Below are 19,542 nucleotides of genomic sequence, written 5' to 3'. Positions count from 1 at the left end.
GATCCTGTTAGCCATCCTTGTAACACTGCCGTGATTGGGAAATTCCAAACCTTACCTGGAATCAGCTGCTACCCAAATTTATCACTCGTTCCTCAAAGACGAGTCTCCTTTAAGCTCTTTTCAACTGACTCGTAAAATATGAAAAGATTGTCGAGCCATTAGCCTCTCTAGCTCGTTAAAGGGACCAGAAGTGCTATCCCTCCTTTAGATTTTAATCTTTTTGGACCTGAGGGATTATTACACAAAAAGATCGAGCGCTTGTCTTGTTCGGCTCGTTAAAGGTATCGAAAATTCATCCCTTTTGTATTGTTTTATACTTTTTCGGACTTAAGGGATTAGATGCCGAAAAAGGATTTTTGGAGTTTCCTTTACATCCCTTTTCAGACTCTCTAAAATTGAAAAGGTCTGAGTTATCTTTGTCGTTAAACTCGTTAAAACTTAATAGTGACAAACTTGTCCATAGCAGACAAGAACGAGTTTCACTATCGCTAGGCTCGTTAAAAAATAGCGATGGGTTTGCCCGAAGGGAAAATTATAGAACAAGCATATGTTATCCTCCTCAAGCTTGACAAAAATAAAGAGGTGCTGGTCAGCAATGACTGGGGAAAGCATTGGGAAGAAAAGCTTGAAGAAACTTTGTTGGTAGCAAGTCGCTCTTGAACATGACACTTTCACTCCGCATCCAAGTCGGTTTGGGTTGTTTCATTCACCGGTCACATCACCATGGTCAAATCACACCATCCACATTTGGGGTTAATGATACCAATCCATCATGTCAGTGTATGTTCAAGAGAAGTCACTTAGAGAATTCACTTGTGTCGCGCCCGCTGCAATACATTTACGCTCCATTCTTTCATGACCGCCACCCTGAACCTTATATCACCAGATCGTTTTCACCTCCATTAAAATCATTAGCTCCATTCCGTGTCATTGATGTGGGATTCATTAAGGCCCTCCTATCATGGATCGCTTCTTGTCGACATCAGCTCATTATCCAAGAAGTCGATCTAGGAACACCCATTTCAGTACTTTGAAGCTTGCATGCCTCAATGGCAAGTTTCTCACTTCCAGCGACAGGTTTACACCAATGGCCTTCGACCGAAAGATTTTGCATGGTGTTCGACGCCAAGTCCCTTATTCACACCACGTGAATTGTACTGTAGTACCTTGAGGATCATTATCATTATCGGTGATTCCTCTCGCGCCTGTTAACAGCTTACATCATTGGCTGGTAATCAGGCGATGTCTTTCCATGTTCGACTCTAGAACATCTCTCACATGGATCGACTTGTACTTTGAGTGAAGATCGAACTAGATTGAAGACCCCGGATCTAGTTTCATCCATCCGGGCTGCGATATATGTTCAGGAAAATAAAGACATCAAATGTGCATCATTGTTGTACAGATAATCATCCAATCTATGGGATGATGGCTCCTCCAGAATCATCAGTCTACACTCAGACGATTGTCTATCCTATGTACATGAAAATGAATTTATAAAGCTAAGCATGGGAATGCCCGCCTCATCTAGATCATGAAAATATTATGAAGATAATGTATTGTATTGTATCTTATTACAGGTCTCCTTCCAGCTTGAAACAACTTCGGATCCTCATGATAAAGCATTTCACCTGACATCAAAAAGATTAACGACCTCATGCTTTAGGGGGCAACTGTTATAGACATTTTTGGGCACTGTAACCCCAAGCATAAAATTTCCATAAACCAAGGGCTCCTAAGTCCCTAAAAGTGTTGTTCCAACCCCTAAAGGAACAAGGTCAACTGATTGCAGCTTCTCCCAGAAGTTCTCCATAAAAAACTACTCAGAACTGGTCAAAACTGGATCATTTCACCTGCTCCATAGGCAAAGTGCGTTGCATCTCACCTAAATACACACAGTGGGTGCGTTGCATTTCAAAAATCCCTTCTATGGGGCGCGATGGGCGAGAAGAGGCAAATGGCAGTGTCAATCCGCAAGGTGGAGAAGCATGGAATCTTCCAGAAACTTCTCCTGTGACACTTGCCTCTCTGAATTCGACCAAGGTTGAGTAAGAGATCATCAATCTCCAAGTGGAAGCAAGAACAATCAGAGGGAAGACACTAATCAAATCACAAGCTGACTCATCTCCCTTACAGACATCTATATATGGATCCCTCATCCCAGAGATCCAGAGGCTAGAATTTTGCATCTTGTAAGGAATTGTTGTTGGTTTCTTGAGGCAACATCATAGTGTTGGGTGATCTAAGCTTTTCATGAGGTGAAGAAGGGCTTACTTGCTGAGAGGATGATGCTGGGTCAGAACAACTGGTTGTAACTCTCTTGGCTCTTTCTTGATTATCAATAAAGCTATTCAAGTTTTCCTCCATACTCTTGTGTAATTTATGTTTTGTGCATTTGTATGGTCAATTTACATCTGATCCTAGATTGTTTATGATAATAGATCCATGTTCTCGTATAGTTTTATGCTGCTTTGATTCGACAGGTACTCTATGAAGCTGGGTATACAAGAAAGCAAGTAGCAAAGGATTATCATAAGAGAGAGGAATCGAACAAGGAACCAAGCGCAAGACAGAGGTTGGTCTCCTTTATTCTTCTCTCATCTATCTTTCATAAAGGAAAACAAAAGTAGTCTTACTTTGTTTGTTTCTAAGGTAGCTACCCGCCTTAGGGGGATTAGCAATTCTGCATAGACACTTTTCCCTGTAACACTACTTGAACCTCCTGCTTCACCCTGAGGGTGCTGAAATCTTGATCTAGTAGTTCCTCTACCTCTTGCTAAACTTTTCCCTCTGTTCCTCTGATTTTGTTTCCTCAACATCTTCTCCTTTGCTTTCAAAGCTACTTGATAGGCATCTTCAACTGTCTTCAGACTCAGGAAGTTGATTTCATCATGTATGTCATATATCAAGCCATTGATGTATCTGGCTACCTTTTCGACGTCATCCTCTGCATTTCCTGCTCTAATGCTCAGCTTATATAATTCTTTTGTATATTATTTGATAGTCATCCCCTTTTGTCTCAAATTTTGTAACTGCCTGAAAATATTTAACTAATAATCTTTTGGCATGAATTTACCTTTCAACCTACTCACCATTTTATCCAATTGTTTGATCTTGGGCTTCCCCTTTCTTCTTCTGGATGTTTGTAGTTCATCCCACTAGATAGTTGCATGACCCTTCAATCTGGTAACTGTAAATTTCACCTTCTTTTTGTCATCAACCTCCTCATAGTCGAAATACTTGTCCAATGAACTGATCCAATCCATCAACTTTTCTACATTGAGATTCCCGTCATACAAAGGTATTTCCACCTTTGGTCTTCCACTTACTTTGGCTAACATTTTGAGAAGTTTGGTAGCTTCGCTTTCATCCTCTTCTTATTCCGTGGAAGAATCTTCTGCAGCACTGACATCTCCTTCATCATGTGCTCTCCTTTGAGCAGTTTCCATTGTCTCCATCATTGTACGCAGGTTTCGAATCTCTTCTAGCAGAACTGCATTCACTACAGGTCTCCCCCGACCTATGCCAGCTCCTCTCCTAGGTGGCATGTTTACTGTAGCAGACTTAATCCTTGAGCTTAGAGACCAAATGATGTGGATAGTTACCAAAATTGATGTGGTAGTCTAAAATTAGACTATTGGTTCACTTAAAAACCAATTAGCTGCACGTTAATAATATTATGTACGTGTATTTCCTCCCGAGGGTCTCGCTAAGCTGACCAATCACCGCCAATCCCACTTTGACTTTTCCACTCCTAAGAACTTCAATCTACATTGTTGATTTGTTTACCTAATCCTATGGATATCGCGACGTATCATGCGCCAACTAATCCACTGATTTCCACCGTCGATCTATCCTGTTTGATCCAACGGTTATCGCGCAATCTCGTGCGATTACTTGCACGATCGATATCAGGTCGAGAGCGCATGAGAAAAGTGGTTTTCACGTGCTACGTGTCACCAGCTTAGGTTAATCGCGTGAATTTTAGAAATACCATTTACCATTCTTTAAGCGCGCGAGATATCGCTTACCACTTGGGAATATTGATCACGTGCTTAATATGTGCTTTTAAGAAATACGTTTTAACAAAGGTTTAGCACTTAAGCTTGGAATAACCCTTAATGCTAACCAAATGTGACTTATCAATAAAATGGATAAACAGAAAATAATACTCGATTAGGGTCTAGAACGTCGATACACAGATTCAAGAGAAATTTTGCACGAGGAATAACATGCAACAACACACTTAATCAATTATTCAATAACATAGAAATTACAGAGTCTTGGCCCTCTCGGCTTGATTACAACAATTTGTCTGACCTCTGTTTTACTCTCAAACCCTATCTCTCTCTCTCAATCTCTCGCTTACTACTCCCCTATTCCATCCAATCTCTATCATTACATTTTTTCCTTTCTTTTATGGATCAAATCCTATCCTAACAACATTGACAACTCAATCTCTATTTTTATCAGCTCAATTATTAAATCCCTATTCTCAAGCTCTGATACACACCTATCCTAACACTTATCTCATGTTCTAAAAATGATACAATGATTTAATTGTTATAATAATTAAAGTAAAGATCAATTCGAGAGATCCAACCCTCTCTCCTAAGAATTGATTTTGACCACTCAGGTCAATAAAATTCATCTCTTATTAGCCACAACATGTGAACATATAATCACATTGTTGGCTAAGTCCGGGTGCTCCTGCATCAGAGCTAAGGCAAACATTTAAGATAATGGCAATCAGGCCATCATATCGGATGAGACTCCCACACCAAACGGTGTGAGGTCTAATTGGGACTTCATACCTGGGTGATCCCCTGAATGTTGGCAGGTCCAGCATCGTCAACAGGTTAATAAGAGCTAAGTTCATCTTTTCTTTGATAAATAAATTTACTTGTTATTATGTGGCTTTAATGGTTGTTCTATCATTGTTATCTATCTAGTTATATGTTGGTTATAAGCATGGTTATATGATAGATCTAAGTATAGTTCTTATCACATTTCATTTAGTGAAAGTTTGATTAATGAATGCATGACCTAATTTGTGTATGAAAACTATTGTGAGAAGGCATAAATCCTTCTTGTTAAATATCAGATAAGTTTCCAGATCCTTATGTTCAGATATGCATTCATGACCTGTAGGTTGTATCTTCATCATGTGTTTGACAGAATGTTAGTCCTAGTTAGGAGAGGCCAAGTCAAGTCCTTGTTCAATAGTTTGGTTTAGAGGATTTGTTTCTATGTTAATTATCATTTTTGGAAGTTTCATTGAGTTCTGGGTAGAGGCCTGAGCCCTAGCATTGAAAAAGTGGCCCATAATTCGGCGTCGCTAGCACATAATTGTCTGTAAAAGTCCATGGTCACTAAGAAGAAGGCTTATGAGAGTGATTGGAGGATTATAGTCGCTTGGAGGCCTTGTCAAGGGAGAAACTGAGGTTGTAGGTCAGTGAAAAAAGAGAGGTAGCTCAAGGGTTTGACACATGGAGGAGTTGGGTAGCTCCTAAAGGCCCTGTAACATATAAGGGAAATCTGTAAGGTCTTAATTTGTCGACTCCATTTTCTTAAGGTCATATAGGAGGTTGAGTCTTATCATAGTGACCCTCAGCTCATGTTTACCTTGGGTAAATTGGTGAAAGTGGGTAAATGTGGGAGGAGGTGGTTACAGAAGGTTCGCTTATAAGGTTGCAGATGAAGGAACACCTAATCCTCTTCCTTAAAATGATGTTCAAAGTGATGTTTATTTGCTTATTGCTTCATATAATTATGATGAACTGCCATATTATCTTCGAGACTATGGAGAATATTGGCTCAATCTATTAGATGGTTTTCAAACTCTTGTACTTTTGAGATTTTTGGAAAGTAAGAGTATCAATGGGGGATTTTGACCATAGAAAAATTTAAAGGGGGTCAAATGGGTAGCACTATGATGAGATTTAGTGTACTACTATTCTGTTAGGGTTAACCATTCAACCCATTGTGATTGTTGTTCATTAGGAAGCAAAATAAAAATTCTTCCAGAAACTTGTTGATAGCTTCAATTTGACCATAAATTTTGGGGTGACAAATTTTCACTAATATTCAATTGAGTGCCATAAAGCATAAACAGTTATTGCCAAAAATTGCTAATGAAAATGGAACCATGACTTGTCATAATGCATTGTTGCATACCATGTATTATAGAGATGTTATCCATGAAGACTTGAGCAAACACTGAAGCTTTAGAGGGGTGTTGGAGAGCACAAAAATGAACATATTTGGAAAGGTAGTGAACCACAATCATGATGATAGATTTGATTTCTAGATTTGGGTAAACCTACAATCAAGTCTATAGAATGCTTGTCCATTGTAATTCACATATATTTTTCTCTATTCCTCCTGTGTGTGATTGTCAAATATCATATTTGACCATAAAAGTGCAAACGTCCTTCTCCATGCCTTCCCAAAAAAGTAATCATTTGATCCATTTATGTGTTTTTTGGAGGCTAAAGTGGCTTATTGTTGGAGACACATGGAGTTCATATAACACAATTGATTTGAAGGTGGATTGTTTTCTTAAACACAAATTCGATTTATAGTAAATCTCTTCATTATACCTAGTGTAGCCTTAAGATGCATCAAGGATTTGTTGAAGTTTTTTTATCAAACTAGCAATCATGGGATTTATGAGCCATTACTTATGGATCTCATTTAATCAACCCGTTATAATGAAGAAGAGTGAAAAGAGTAACCCTTCCCCTTGATATTTTCTAGAGAGAGCATTGACTACAACATTCCCCTTTCCCTTTGTATAAATGGTCACAATATTGTAGCCTAACATTTTGATAATTAATTTTTGTTGCTCTAGGGATGAAATTATTTGCTCCATAAAGTATTTGGGATTGTGGTGATCAATTTTAAGCTAAAAATGTTGCATAAGCAAGTAGTGATGCTAGATATCAACAACATGCAAAATAGCCATATTTGTTTTCCTAGGAAGATTTGTCCAAGTGCTTCTTACAAAGTTGTTAGAAGGTAAAGGTCCAGGGTCTTCCTTCTTGCATGAGAATTACTCCAGTTTCTTTTCTTAATGGACCACTTTCTAAAACAAAAGTTTTGTGGAATTCTAACATTGCAAGTATAAGGTTGTACATATACCATTTTTTTATTCTTGAAAAGCTTAAACTATAGCTTCATTCCAATTAAAATCATTTTGTTTAAGTAAGGGAGTGAAGAGAGCAATAAAATTTCTATGGTTTTTGATTAAATTTTTGTAGAACCTTATTAGACCAAAAAAAGTTCATTAACATTTAGGAGTCTTAGGAGATAACCAATTGTTGATTGCTTCAACTGTCTTCAACTTGAGTCACACACTATCATTACAAACCATATGACTCAATGTTCTATTTCAAAGAGACCAAAGGCACATTAAAACCTTTTGATAAATAATTATTAATGAGAAAGCAATTATAAGACACGATCCACATTTGTGACAAGGGCATACCAAGTTTTCTTGTAGATTAAGATGTCATAAAGAAAAACAAAAAAAACAAAAGACAAAATAAAATAAGAATGGTTGACAAATGTGGTTCGTGAGCTTTTGGAAGGTGGATGGTACATTGTAAATTCCAAAGTACATTACCAAGATGTAATAATGTCTTTCATGAATTGAAAAAGTAATTTGGGAAATATTGGTCTCTTTCATACAAATTTGGTACAAAATTAAGTGTTTTTAAGCTCATCTAAAAAATCACCAATGACTAGAATAGGGGACTTATGCTTTGATGATTATAAGAGCATGAAAAGTAGCACACATATGCCAAGGGCCTTTGTTTTTTAATACCGTGATGATTAAGGATGAATAAGGAGCATATGTGCCTTTGTTTTTTAATACCGTGATGGTTAAGGATGAATGAGTGATACTAGGGTAATTGACACTAACAGCTCGCAAATTTTAAATAAGCTTTTTAATTTCATTTTTTGAACAAACAGATAGTAATACGGGTGTACATTGGGTGGGAGGCTCCTTCGTATGAGTGAAATAGAATGATCATGTGCATCCAGGAAGGAGGGAGACCTTGAGACTGGCCAAGACGAAGTACATATAAAGAGAAAAAGAAAAGGATCTTAAAATTTTAAATAGCATAAAATCCCTTTTTAAAAAGTTTTGTCACATAACGAGACTTTATAATCTCTAAACATTGATTGGAATTTTTTTAGAAAGTGTCGCTACCGACACCCATCCTAATTGAAAATGATGTGTAACTCTGTGAATCCATGGTGACGGGGTCTTAGTGTCCTTAACCATTCAGAAACTGAAACATTGTAACATTCAGCCCCTTCACTAGCGAAGGGAATAATCACACAGTAAGTTGTAGCTGTTTAAACACCGATGGTGCCGCCGAATTACCTACAGAGAGACGAGCTTGACACTAATTTTCATTTCGTTGATTGAAGATGTTGTATCTAACTTTCTGGTGCAGTGGAATTTATCTGCTAAGTACAACCTCAAGTTTAAAATTTTGAAGATCAAAATTGTTTAGGGAACTCTAAATAAATACTTGTAGTTACAGTTCTCCAGGATCAGTACCGATTCTATTCCGAAACATTTGACTTTTCAAATTGCTAGGAATAAGTGATGCTGTCCAAGAGAGCCATCCTACTGCCTATCAACACTCTGAACAGTTTGTCCACCTGCTTTTCAAAGGAAGCGATGCCTGTTTCCATATCTGCGATGCATTTCTGCAAGGAGTGAATGGATTGCTTCAATTCCAGCGCCTCGTTACCTAAGGCCGAACAAGACGATTTGCCAGGTATCCATCTGTTCACCACATCGTGCAAATGCTGGACTGCTGCGTCGATGCTGTCAAGCTCTTGTAATGGAGCCGGGGCGCCCTTGCTTCTCCTCCTATTGATCTCTTCCTTCACTTTATACTGGAGGCCATGAAGCGTGGATGCCAATAAAGAATGGCCCGTATGAGGAGCAGTCGAAAGGGGCCGTTTTGATTTGAAAGACAGAGCAGCCACGAGAACGCCGCAGACGAAAACCGTCGTCGCCGTTGATCCATACAAAATTTCCAGGAACTGGGCCTTGCTTGAATTCCCGCTCGTTGGAGTCACCAGCAACTTCTCGCCTATTTGCCTCAGCATCGAGTTGCACTTGTCCAGCGCGGAGCGCTTTTGGCAAGAGGCCTGCAGACTCTGCGCCTCTTTCTTGACCATGAATTCCTTACAGTTAGCAAGAGCAGTCCGCGCCCTCAAAAGCTGTTTGGCGCAGATCGAATTGTGAGTAAAACCATTCAAGCCACGAACGATTATCTGCAGCGATGCCTGGTATTCCTTGATATCACTTATCATTTGTCTCAGCTCATTGCAAACGTCAAGAAGCTTCACGGTGGCGTCCAGTTGCTTGTCTACCCACTTGCGATTTTCGTGCAAAATGGCCTGTTGGATGTGAGGAAAGAGCTCTTCCGCCCGAGAATGGACGGCAAGGCAGAGTTCCAGAGCTTGCCCGAGCCACTCTGCGCTGAGATAAGACGTGCCGCTTTCTTGTAGCCGACGAAGCTCCGAAGTGAGCCAGCTCTGGAAGGCGTCCACAAGGGGATGCGTGTAAGTCGTGGGATATATTGTTGACGACGAGCTGGTTCGACGATGGAACGACAGAGGCGGCAGGGCATGGAACGCTGCCCCGAGAGATGAAAATACAGAGGAAGACTCCATCATAATTCTTCTGCACTGTTCGTTTGCTCTGCAATTCTGTGGAGAAAGGCGTGATCGTGCAGATTAAGTAGCTACGGATATAGGAAATCATTAATTAGCGGTTTGCAATATAGTTGTTTCGCTGCTCGCAAGGATTCGAACTGGTGGCCTTGTCTCAGATATGGCCTGGGTCACTTCAGATCTGGTCAAACGTCACTGCGCGCTCCAGCCGGCAACAGCTCATCCTACCAAACTGGCGAGTTGGGCGTCGCGACATAATCCTCCACACAAAAACTTAAAGCCGTAGTCTTTAACGCGACTTTTTGAAAGTCTTTCCGGCGATTTTTTCCAGTGAAAATCCGGCAGTAATTTATTGAAATCCAAGTTTGATAACTAGTTTCTGCACAATGAAAGCGTCCCAGGGGTTTTTCAGGGTGCTGAATCCGAATATGCAGTTAAAAAACCATTTTAACTGCAACAAATCATGATTTCATCTCAATTTCTTCTGCCGGATTCCGTCACCGGAATCTTAAAAAGTCGCATTATAGACAACTCCAAACTTAAACAAAACCCAAATCCTTTATTTTATTTTTTTTCGATTTTTGCTGGTCTCTACCCAATGCCACCCACAAAGACCCGAACCTCAACAATTCTACTGCTCTAATAAAACAAAAATACCATTAAGAATAAAAAATGAAAAAATATCGAGCAAACAAGAATCAACCATATCTAATCCCATAACTTATGTGCCGGTGTCCCCTTGCGTGTCCAAGTTTTATTCATTGAACAAATTTCTCTTCCCCAAATCTATGGACAATTATCAACGAAGTTATACTTTAATAACATATTGCTATCAGTATCCCCTTACTAATTGTACTGCAATAATTTATACTTTAATAACATATTGCTATCCCCTTACTAATTGTACTGCAATAATTTAAGCCCTAAGCCTGTTAGGTTCCCATAATTTAAAACAAGAATCCAAGCCTTTGTCCTTTTCTCATGCTGAGAGCAGCGTTGACAATTATTAGTAAGGGGATCCCAGATGACAGCTTGTGCATATATAATTGTATTAGAATAATTGAAGGCTCTTCTGTTTCCATCATCTCAAAACTGAGTATCCCCACATTCGTCATTTCCCCTTGCCAGATACAAGTAGCCCACACAACCTACCGTTTCATGTCTATCTGCAACAAACAACTCCAAGATCTTGATAAATCGTATTTATATTGTGAGTTTGATAGGAGTATCCAGAATTAGGAAGAGGCATTAAAAACATGATAAAATTGGCATCTATATGTCTCTCATCTATTATATGAGATACTGTTTCAAATGTGTTTGCGTTTTGTCTTTGTTATTTTATTGCGAGTTTTTAATCCATATTTCCGTTAACATTCCAAAGTACAAAATTGTGATTTATAATTATGTACAAAGTTGTGATTTAGATTTATAAGGATGTGGTTTAATAGTTAGTTGGTAGGTTTGGTTACAAGAATTTTATGATTCAATCTTGAATTAAACTATGTACATCTAAAAACAATCTTGAAAGTTTTTTAGAAAGAAAAGCATTATATTTATATCAAGGAAATATAGGGTCTTAGGAAAACAAGATAGCGACAGAAAGAGCCATTAATTTAGAAGAAAAACAGCATAGACCTCATAGCTGAAGCCTTACATAAAAACAATCTTGAAAGTTGCTTTCTTCAAATCAAAAAAATGAAAATCTCATTCTAACACTAGTTTGACTATTTCAATTTCAAGGTACAACCCCTAAAAGTCAAAGTTGAACATATTTAGTTATAATGTTTGAAAACTGTCCAATTAAGAAACATGTAAATGTGTTTTCGAATTCCAAAAATGTTCCCTATGTCACACAGAAATGACTAATTAAAAGAAGTTCGTACCGAAAAGTTGGTTTCTTTAGAATTGTTTTATTTTTCAATTCTGCTGCTTTTGCTTTTGTGTTGAAGATAAATAAATCTATTACAGAGTGCATATGCGTTCTTTAATTTCATCGTCATTTTTTATCAAATATTATACCAATAAACTTTATTTTATTGGATTAATTATTTGTTTGATAAATTACGAAAATTTCTCCAAGATTTTATTATCAAAAAATATGATTCAAACACAATTATTACAATTTTTTTTAAATTATTTACCCAAATTCCAATTATTTTGACCATCCACCTATTTATAAATTAGGTCCGACAATTTTAATTAAATAAAAAAGAAAATGTCACTTTGACATACTTGACGTTGACGGTTTCAATTAAAGAAAAAGTTTCTATAACATAGAATAAAAAATTGATATTGATTCCACAAGCTAGGTTTGACGGTTATTTTTTGCATTGTGGAATACGTATTTGACAAGTAAATTGTGTCGTGACAGGTCAATTTACCCGTCGATGCAAACAATCATGACGTGTTGACAACATTATTTCTGCTCACATGATAATGCCTTTTCTTATTGTGGATACTATATTAACTTATAAGAAATCCCCGGTCAAATTTTGAGTCGATTAGATCAAAATATGCTAAAAAAAATCCTCCAAAAGACCAACCATACTAAACATGCTCAAATCGCCAATTCCTTAAACATGATTAGCTTTCGATAATGATATAATACGACATTATTTATATGCTTCTGGCTTTAATTACGAAAGAAAGAACGAAAATGTCCTACGATACTAAATTTCTCATGTGTTGATTTGGCAGGTTGCGATGTGAATAGATTGGTTAAACATGAGTTCCATGATGGTAAAAATATTCTATTTACTGATGGGATGTTTTGGTTAAACGTCATTGTTATATTGATAATAATAATGATATATTATTTATAGATGTGATGTTTAGTTATTTTAATTTTGATTCACTGAATACTTTTCAGTTATTAAGTTATTATTTAATGGTTTTGTGTTCTGTAATTTATGGTTCACAAGACACTGTAATTTAATATGCAGAGATGTTGTAGTCTTTATAAATAAGTGTAAATATTTAAATATTAGTTTAACGGAAAAGAGATATTATGGTGTCAAAGCATTAGATCAAAGAAGAAGAAAGAAGAATAATGAAATCTAGTGTTAACTCAATTAAAAAAGTAATGAAAATAATAAATAACTAATATAGATCCGTTTTAATCACCGAACTAACATGAGTCAAGAGGGATCAAATTCCTTCAAGTGCAAATTCACTTTAAAGTGAAAAAAATTAATATCTAATTTTTTGTTGTTTAAATTGTATTTTTTTAATGTTATAGAGATTACGTGACATGCATTGAAATATTTTATTAGTATTGGTTTCCTTCTTATTAATATATTTTTAAATATGCATCAATAATAATTCATATTAAAATTTTTCTTTTAACAATTTTTTCCTATACACAAATATATATGAATTTAATATGAGGTGTTAAAATATTTTTGAAAAGTATAAGTTATAAACATCTTACTCACATTTTTTTTAAATTTCTAATTACTTTACATGAAATTATATTAGGTCATATGGACAACTAATTAAATATGCATAACATTTTTTTTTTCATTTTTATTATAACCGTCATTGCTTTTTAATTTAGAGAATATTTATTTTTATTTTAAGCGGTACATACATACTTACATATCACCTTCACACTAGGTTATAGATTAGAGAACATTTATTTGTATTTTAAGACATAGACTTACTTACACATCACCTTCACACCAAGCTATAGATTAAAGAATATTTATTTTTAGTTTAAGACCTACAGACATACTTACACTATAGAATGAGACTACCTTTTCAATAAATCGGTTCAATTCAATTTGTGATTTTGTAATTTTATTTTTATTAATAAAATTACAAGTAATTTTTCTAGAAAAATCATAATATGCGCATCACAATAAAATAAATTTATATAATAATTATTCATATTCATAACATATATAGCTTTATGGACCTAATGGTTAAGAGCACGTGTTTCCTCGTAAGAGGTCACACGTTCAAAACTAGAGGGGGATAGAGTATGTATGCTTTCGTAGACTTTAGCAGACAAATTATTGCACGGAAGGGGGTTATATAACAACTCGTCTTCCTCGGACGTGAAGAAACAGAATGATGAGTCAATTTGCATTCGCAGGTAGAAACCAATGATAACTATCCTCATTGTTGGTTTGACAACTAAGTTATGATAGGTTTTACGAATGTTTCTAAGACTCTGAAGTTACATTGGGGCAACACTGTACCTGAGGAAATTTGTAGCCCCATTTTTAGCAGTATCAACACCACTCCATGCCATAATAGCGAATGGAAAGAGTTCCTAGTGGGGAAATGGTCAATATAGGATCTTTGAGGAGTTAAAGAAGAATATCATTTAAGCACCATTTCTTGCATTACTGAACTTGTAGTAGCCCTTTGAAGTGGAGACAAATGCGAGTTGGTATGTTATGGCAGTTGTCTTGATGCACGGAGGAATGCCTATATGCTACCATTCTAAATTATTTCATGGGAAATTTCTTAACTACCCTACATATGACAAGGAGGTCTATGCCAGTAAGATATGAAGAAGTGGAAACACTATCTAATGGGAAAGGAGATAGTAATCCACACAGATCCCCAACCACTACAATACATACATGCCCAAAATAACCTACAATAGACAAGGCATTACAAGTGGATGGGGTTTCTACAACATATTCATTTACTGATCAAGTATAAGAAGATAAACACAAACAAGTTGAACAACATGCTTTCAAGGCCACCCACATCAAAAGATCGTAGTTTTGGGAACTCTTATATACATGGAACAATCGACCCACGATGCATATAGAGAGAGGCGTATTCAGAGGATGAGGACTTCGAGGAGGTGTTTCAGCCGTTGCAGATCAAGTCTAGTAATGTGCATGATGGTAACAACATAGTTGAATGTCATCTCCAAGATAAGATACTCTACAAGTTGGATAAGTTATGTGTTCCTAAAGGTGAACGAGTGCAACTGATTAAAAAGGCTTGCACCTCCAAGGTTGCAAGGAACTTCGGTGTAGGGAAGGAAGTGCCCAACTTGAAAATGTATACCTATTGGCTCAAGAGGCAAGAATAGGTAGCTAGGTTCATAAGAGGATGCATGATTTGTTGTATGATAACAAGCCTAGTAATAGGAAAGAAGGTCTATGTGATGCCTTACCTACCCACTCATCCTTGGGAAATAATTTCCATGGACTTTGTGGGAGATTTACCAACAACTAGAAGAGACATGACTACCTGTCCGTGGTGGTTGACAAGCTTAGCAAGACATGTTTTTTTATGCCCTATAAAAATACCATTAGTGGGAAAGTAGTAGCAAACTTGTTCTTTGGACAATTCTAGGTGCACTTTGGGATACCAGGGAACACCATTTTAGATAGGGACACAAGATTTCTAAGTGTATTCTAAACTACATTGTGGAAGAGCTTGGACATGAATTTGAAGAGGTATATAGATACATTCCATCCATAGACATATGAGTAGACAAATGTATTCAACAAGACTTTGATTCAACTTTTGAGGGGTTACAATCAAAAGCGTCTAAAGACTTGGGATATATATATATATATATATATATATATATATAACACTCTTAAAACAAAGTAGTCCACACTTCTACTAGTAAATCCCTATTTGAGACATGTTTAAAGTTATTTTCCACCTTCACTTTTGGATATTGCATATTGAGAAGTAAGGAGGAGAGAGGGAGGGTCTTATAGGGGATTCCTTAAGGATAGAAAAATTTGTTAAGAAGATCAGGTAGATCCATCTATAGGTACAGGAAACACTATGAAAGTCACATGAAAAATATAAGGCAAAGCATGACCAACATAGAACAGATAAGTTGTTCAAGGTGCATGACAAAGCATGGTTATAGTTGAACAAGGAGAGGCTAGAGGGTCCTAGTAAGAAAATCAAGGCTCTGCGATATGGTCCCTTTGAGACACTGAAAAAGGTGGGAGATAATGCCTACATACATAATCTACCCCTATACATGTGCATTTAGTCTTTGCTGAATGTAGAGAATTTGAAACTTTGTGAGCCTTCCATGCTAGATCAGGAACAGAAATAGGTATTACCTTTTAAAGATGAATTCGCACTAGATTCTCAAGAAGAGTTGATAGAAGATATAGTTTTGTAGGAGATTTTTGGAAATACAAGATAGGGGCAACATGACCTTCGACAATTTGGGTTGAAAGGATAGCTTACACACAAAGCTAAATGGTACACCCTAGAGAAGGTGGAGGAAAAATTTCCTCACCTCGACATTCAATAGAAGCTTTTGGGCACCAAAAGCCTTCAACAATGTTCATCCATCTCAAATTTTTCAAAGTGGAAAAGGTGGAGGGATCAACTCATGAGACTATTTTTACTAGCGGGATGCAATTTGGAAAATTGGGGTTTGAAATCTTCTTGAAGGACTTTGGGGCATCAAACATAAATTTATGGGACCGGGGTAAAACTTTTCCACTTAAGCATACACCTTTTTGAGATATTCTACACACAAATATCTTTCCAACAACATCATATCATCCATAGTGATTCCTACCAATTAAATGAATATCATAAGTAATATTATAATTAAATTCTAATATATATATATATATATATATATATATATATATATATATATATATATATATATATATATATATATATATATATATATAAAGAGTGATACTAGGATATTTCACCAAAATCTACCATTTATATTTATTTTTTTAAATTTCATTATATTTAAAATAATTCAAAAAAATAATAATTTATGAAGACTGATGTCCAAGATATTCCACCAAAATTCATATTTCACATTTTAAAAAACTAAAAAATTAATAGTTTGTATATATGGCGTTGAATTAAATCTATTAAAAATATATAACTCTATAATAAAAAAAAAAAAATGAGGGTTTTCTTTGTATGGCGGTCATGGGTTTCTCGAGGCCCTTCACTGCGAGATTAAGGAAAAGGAGCCCCAAGCAACACCATTTACGACAAAGAGCTTCAGTTACCTTAAGGGCTACAAACTGATGGAGGTTTTTGGGATATTTTTACCATATGGATGAAATCTTAGTTGACTTCTCCAAGTACCTATATGAGTGCTTTTTCTATTTTTACCACGCTAGTTGTCAAATCTTGGAAAGGCGAGGGGATGCACAATGACAAGGGAGGAATGGAACCAAAGGAAGTGCACCTCCTCAAGGTTGGACATGCAATGGAAGGCTCTTATTAGATGATGTCAGGTTCTAAAGGCATGGTGGCCCCTTCAAACACCATGGGTGGCAACAAAGGAAGCACCTACCCAAATATTGGCCTTGATGAAGGTCTACAACTAGGGTTCTCAACAGGTAACTTTTTGGCCCCTTGTTTGCATTCCCTGGATGGACAATCGGGTTTTCTTCAAACTTTTTTCCTCACAGATACTCAACCTCTCCCTAGTCTCCATACAATTGAAGATGACATTTTCAATCTTGGATATTTCTCAATAGATTGGGTGCAGAAACACGAGAAATTCACACTATGTTTCTTGGCACCCCTCCCTCACGAACCCCTCACAACATCAACTAGCAGTTATTGCCCTATTCTGAGTCTTGAGGCCTTCTCCTCTAGGAACTTCATTGATGTAAGGGTTTTTGAATCACTTTTTCTTTCTCCGGGTATTGGTACATTGGTGGGGCTATAGTTTGATGGGGCTTTAGTACCTTCCACAAAAGAATCAACGACTAGCAGATCACAATTCTATATAGGTATCTCTACCCCAATATGTCCACATGTTCCCTTTTTGGCTGCTCCACTCAACCCTATTGTCTCCTTTGAAAACCCTTGGGACCAAGGCACAGTTCCATTAGAATATATTCAGAGATCGAATAGGGGATTATGCTCCCTTTTAGATCCTCCACACATAAAACTCACACTCGTCAGCCAGAAGGTAAAAGAAAGTCGAACCCCTATTTGAAGGAATTAAAACAAAAATCCACCATGTTTATGGGGGATGACATAGAAATCCATCAAGTGGTGCATATGGTAGAACATTCTTTGAAGGGTTGAGCAAGAGGGAAATTATTCACTCAAAAAACCATCAAAGAATGGGCTGAAAAGGAATGGAATAATTATCAAATTATTGATAGTTCACTCTCTGGTTAAAGGCTAGTTTGCTTTGATTTCCAAACTGAATATAACAATGGGAATATCTATTATCAACTAAGGACAAATGGAAAGGAACGATGGGCATGGCCTCATCTCCTTCTCATGGAACTTTCACAAAGGTCAAATTTCAGGCACCCAAAGTCAATATTAAGAATATTTCTCCAACACCTGTCATAGCCCATTCGCCCTCAAGATCAACTCCTCATTCGGTTACTCCTCTTCCCCCCGCCTTTTCAAATTTAGTTAATAATATTGATGTATTGCATATGGATCCATCTGCCCAAGGGTTATCCTTGGTCATGACATCTTTTTAACCACCTCTCATTCCACTGATTCTTTGATATGTTGAATGCCCTTGCCCTCCCATTGTGTCATTCGAACCTCTTATGCCCACCACTTCCCTTAATGAATCCTCTTCCCTCTCGGGGTCCTCTAATACCTGTTATAATTTTTTCCCAAGACCTTCCTACCCTTCATTTATGCTCAAATGCCTTGGGCTCAACCCCCATGAAATTGATATAGGAAAGGGTAGGGGTCGTCAATCAAAACTTGTTTTAGCAAAGAGAAAGTCTCTTACCAACATGGCATCTGACAAACATCTCTCAATAGATAGGGAACTTATAGAAGCAACATGACCCAAGGGTATTATCCCATGATTATTTTATGCCTCAACTATAGGAGCTTGGCCAACCATCCTAATTAACAATCCCTCTAGAGGTTGGTTGAGCTTGAGGGTGCAATTATCCTCCTCCTTTAAGAGACTATGCATGCAAGGCATGTTATATCAAGTTTACTACAAATATTATTGTTCGGGTGGAATTTCACCTGCTTTGATGCTTGGGGCATATAGAGAGGTTTGGCGATAGGATGGAACCCTCACTTCATAAAATCCCTCAATGCATGGGGAATGAAATTGGATCTTCATTTAAACTTCCGATCTGTGGAACTAAACTATGATTTTCTAGTTCTCAATATCTACCTTCCACCCCAGGATGAGCTTGCCTTCTAGGATTATGTATACCAAAAATATTGCTTTACTGAAGGCAACCTCATCATTGGTAGGAAACTAAATTTCTCTCTAAGTGTTGTGGAGAGAGGGGACCCCCAAGCATAGGCCACCCTAATACGACCTTCTTCACTAGGTTGTTGATTGAACATAACCTCATCGACATAGAGCTTGTAAATCTCAAACCTACATGGCAGAACAAGAGAACGAGTGAGGATAGAGTCACCAAGAGACTGGATCATTTCTTACTTGCTAAGCAACTAATGGAACAAATGCCATTAATCAGAGAATGGATTTGGGAAAGTGTGGGATCCAATCACTCCCCTATTTTTCTAGAGATCGTGAAAACGGGACATAATCCACCTAGATCCTTCAAACTTAACTCCACCTGGATAAAATAAGAAGGCCTTTTTGAGCTCGTAAGAATAACTTGGAAGCTCTACAATCCCCTATCGGATGTTTCTGTTGGAGGCCAATTTTCACTGAACCTCAAATCTATAAAATAGGCAACCATAAAGTGGTTAGTGAACAAATGGGTAATGGATACATAAGAAATCAGAGAGGTGGAAGCAGATCTCAAGGCTATATCGGAGGAAGTCGCAAAAAGTTTTGAATCGAAGGAATCTGAAGATAGATTGTTACGATTAGAAGCGAGAATGAAAATCCTTCTGGTAGACATCAAAGCCAATTGGAGACTCAAAATGTAG

General features: G+C 37.0%; 1 protein-coding gene across 1 annotated transcript; it reads right to left on the bottom strand.

Annotated features, from left to right (window-relative positions):
* Positions 1 to 8,610: 8,610 nt before the first annotated feature.
* LOC149181386 (protein BPS1, chloroplastic-like) lies at positions 8,611 to 9,705 on the bottom strand. The gene has a single exon (XM_089414180.1). It carries the CDS (start codon positions 9,703 to 9,705, stop codon positions 8,611 to 8,613), a length of 1,095 nt encoding a protein of 364 aa, XP_089270306.1.
* Positions 9,706 to 19,542: the final 9,837 nt, after the last annotated feature.

This window comes from Pinus tabuliformis, chromosome 3_2 (assembly GCF_031772625.1).
Source record: "Pinus tabuliformis cultivar Carrire ecotype Pingquan chromosome 3_2, CPIR1, whole genome shotgun sequence".
NCBI classification, from domain to species: Eukaryota; Viridiplantae; Streptophyta; class Pinopsida; order Pinales; family Pinaceae; genus Pinus; species Pinus tabuliformis.
This window is presented reverse-complemented; position numbering and strand designations above follow the sequence as displayed.

Excerpts from the sequence above, each read along its gene's own strand:
- LOC149181386 (XM_089414180.1), bottom strand. The coding sequence starts at position 9,705 with ATGGAGTCTTCCTCTGTATTTTCATCTCTCGGGGCAGCGTTCCATGCC.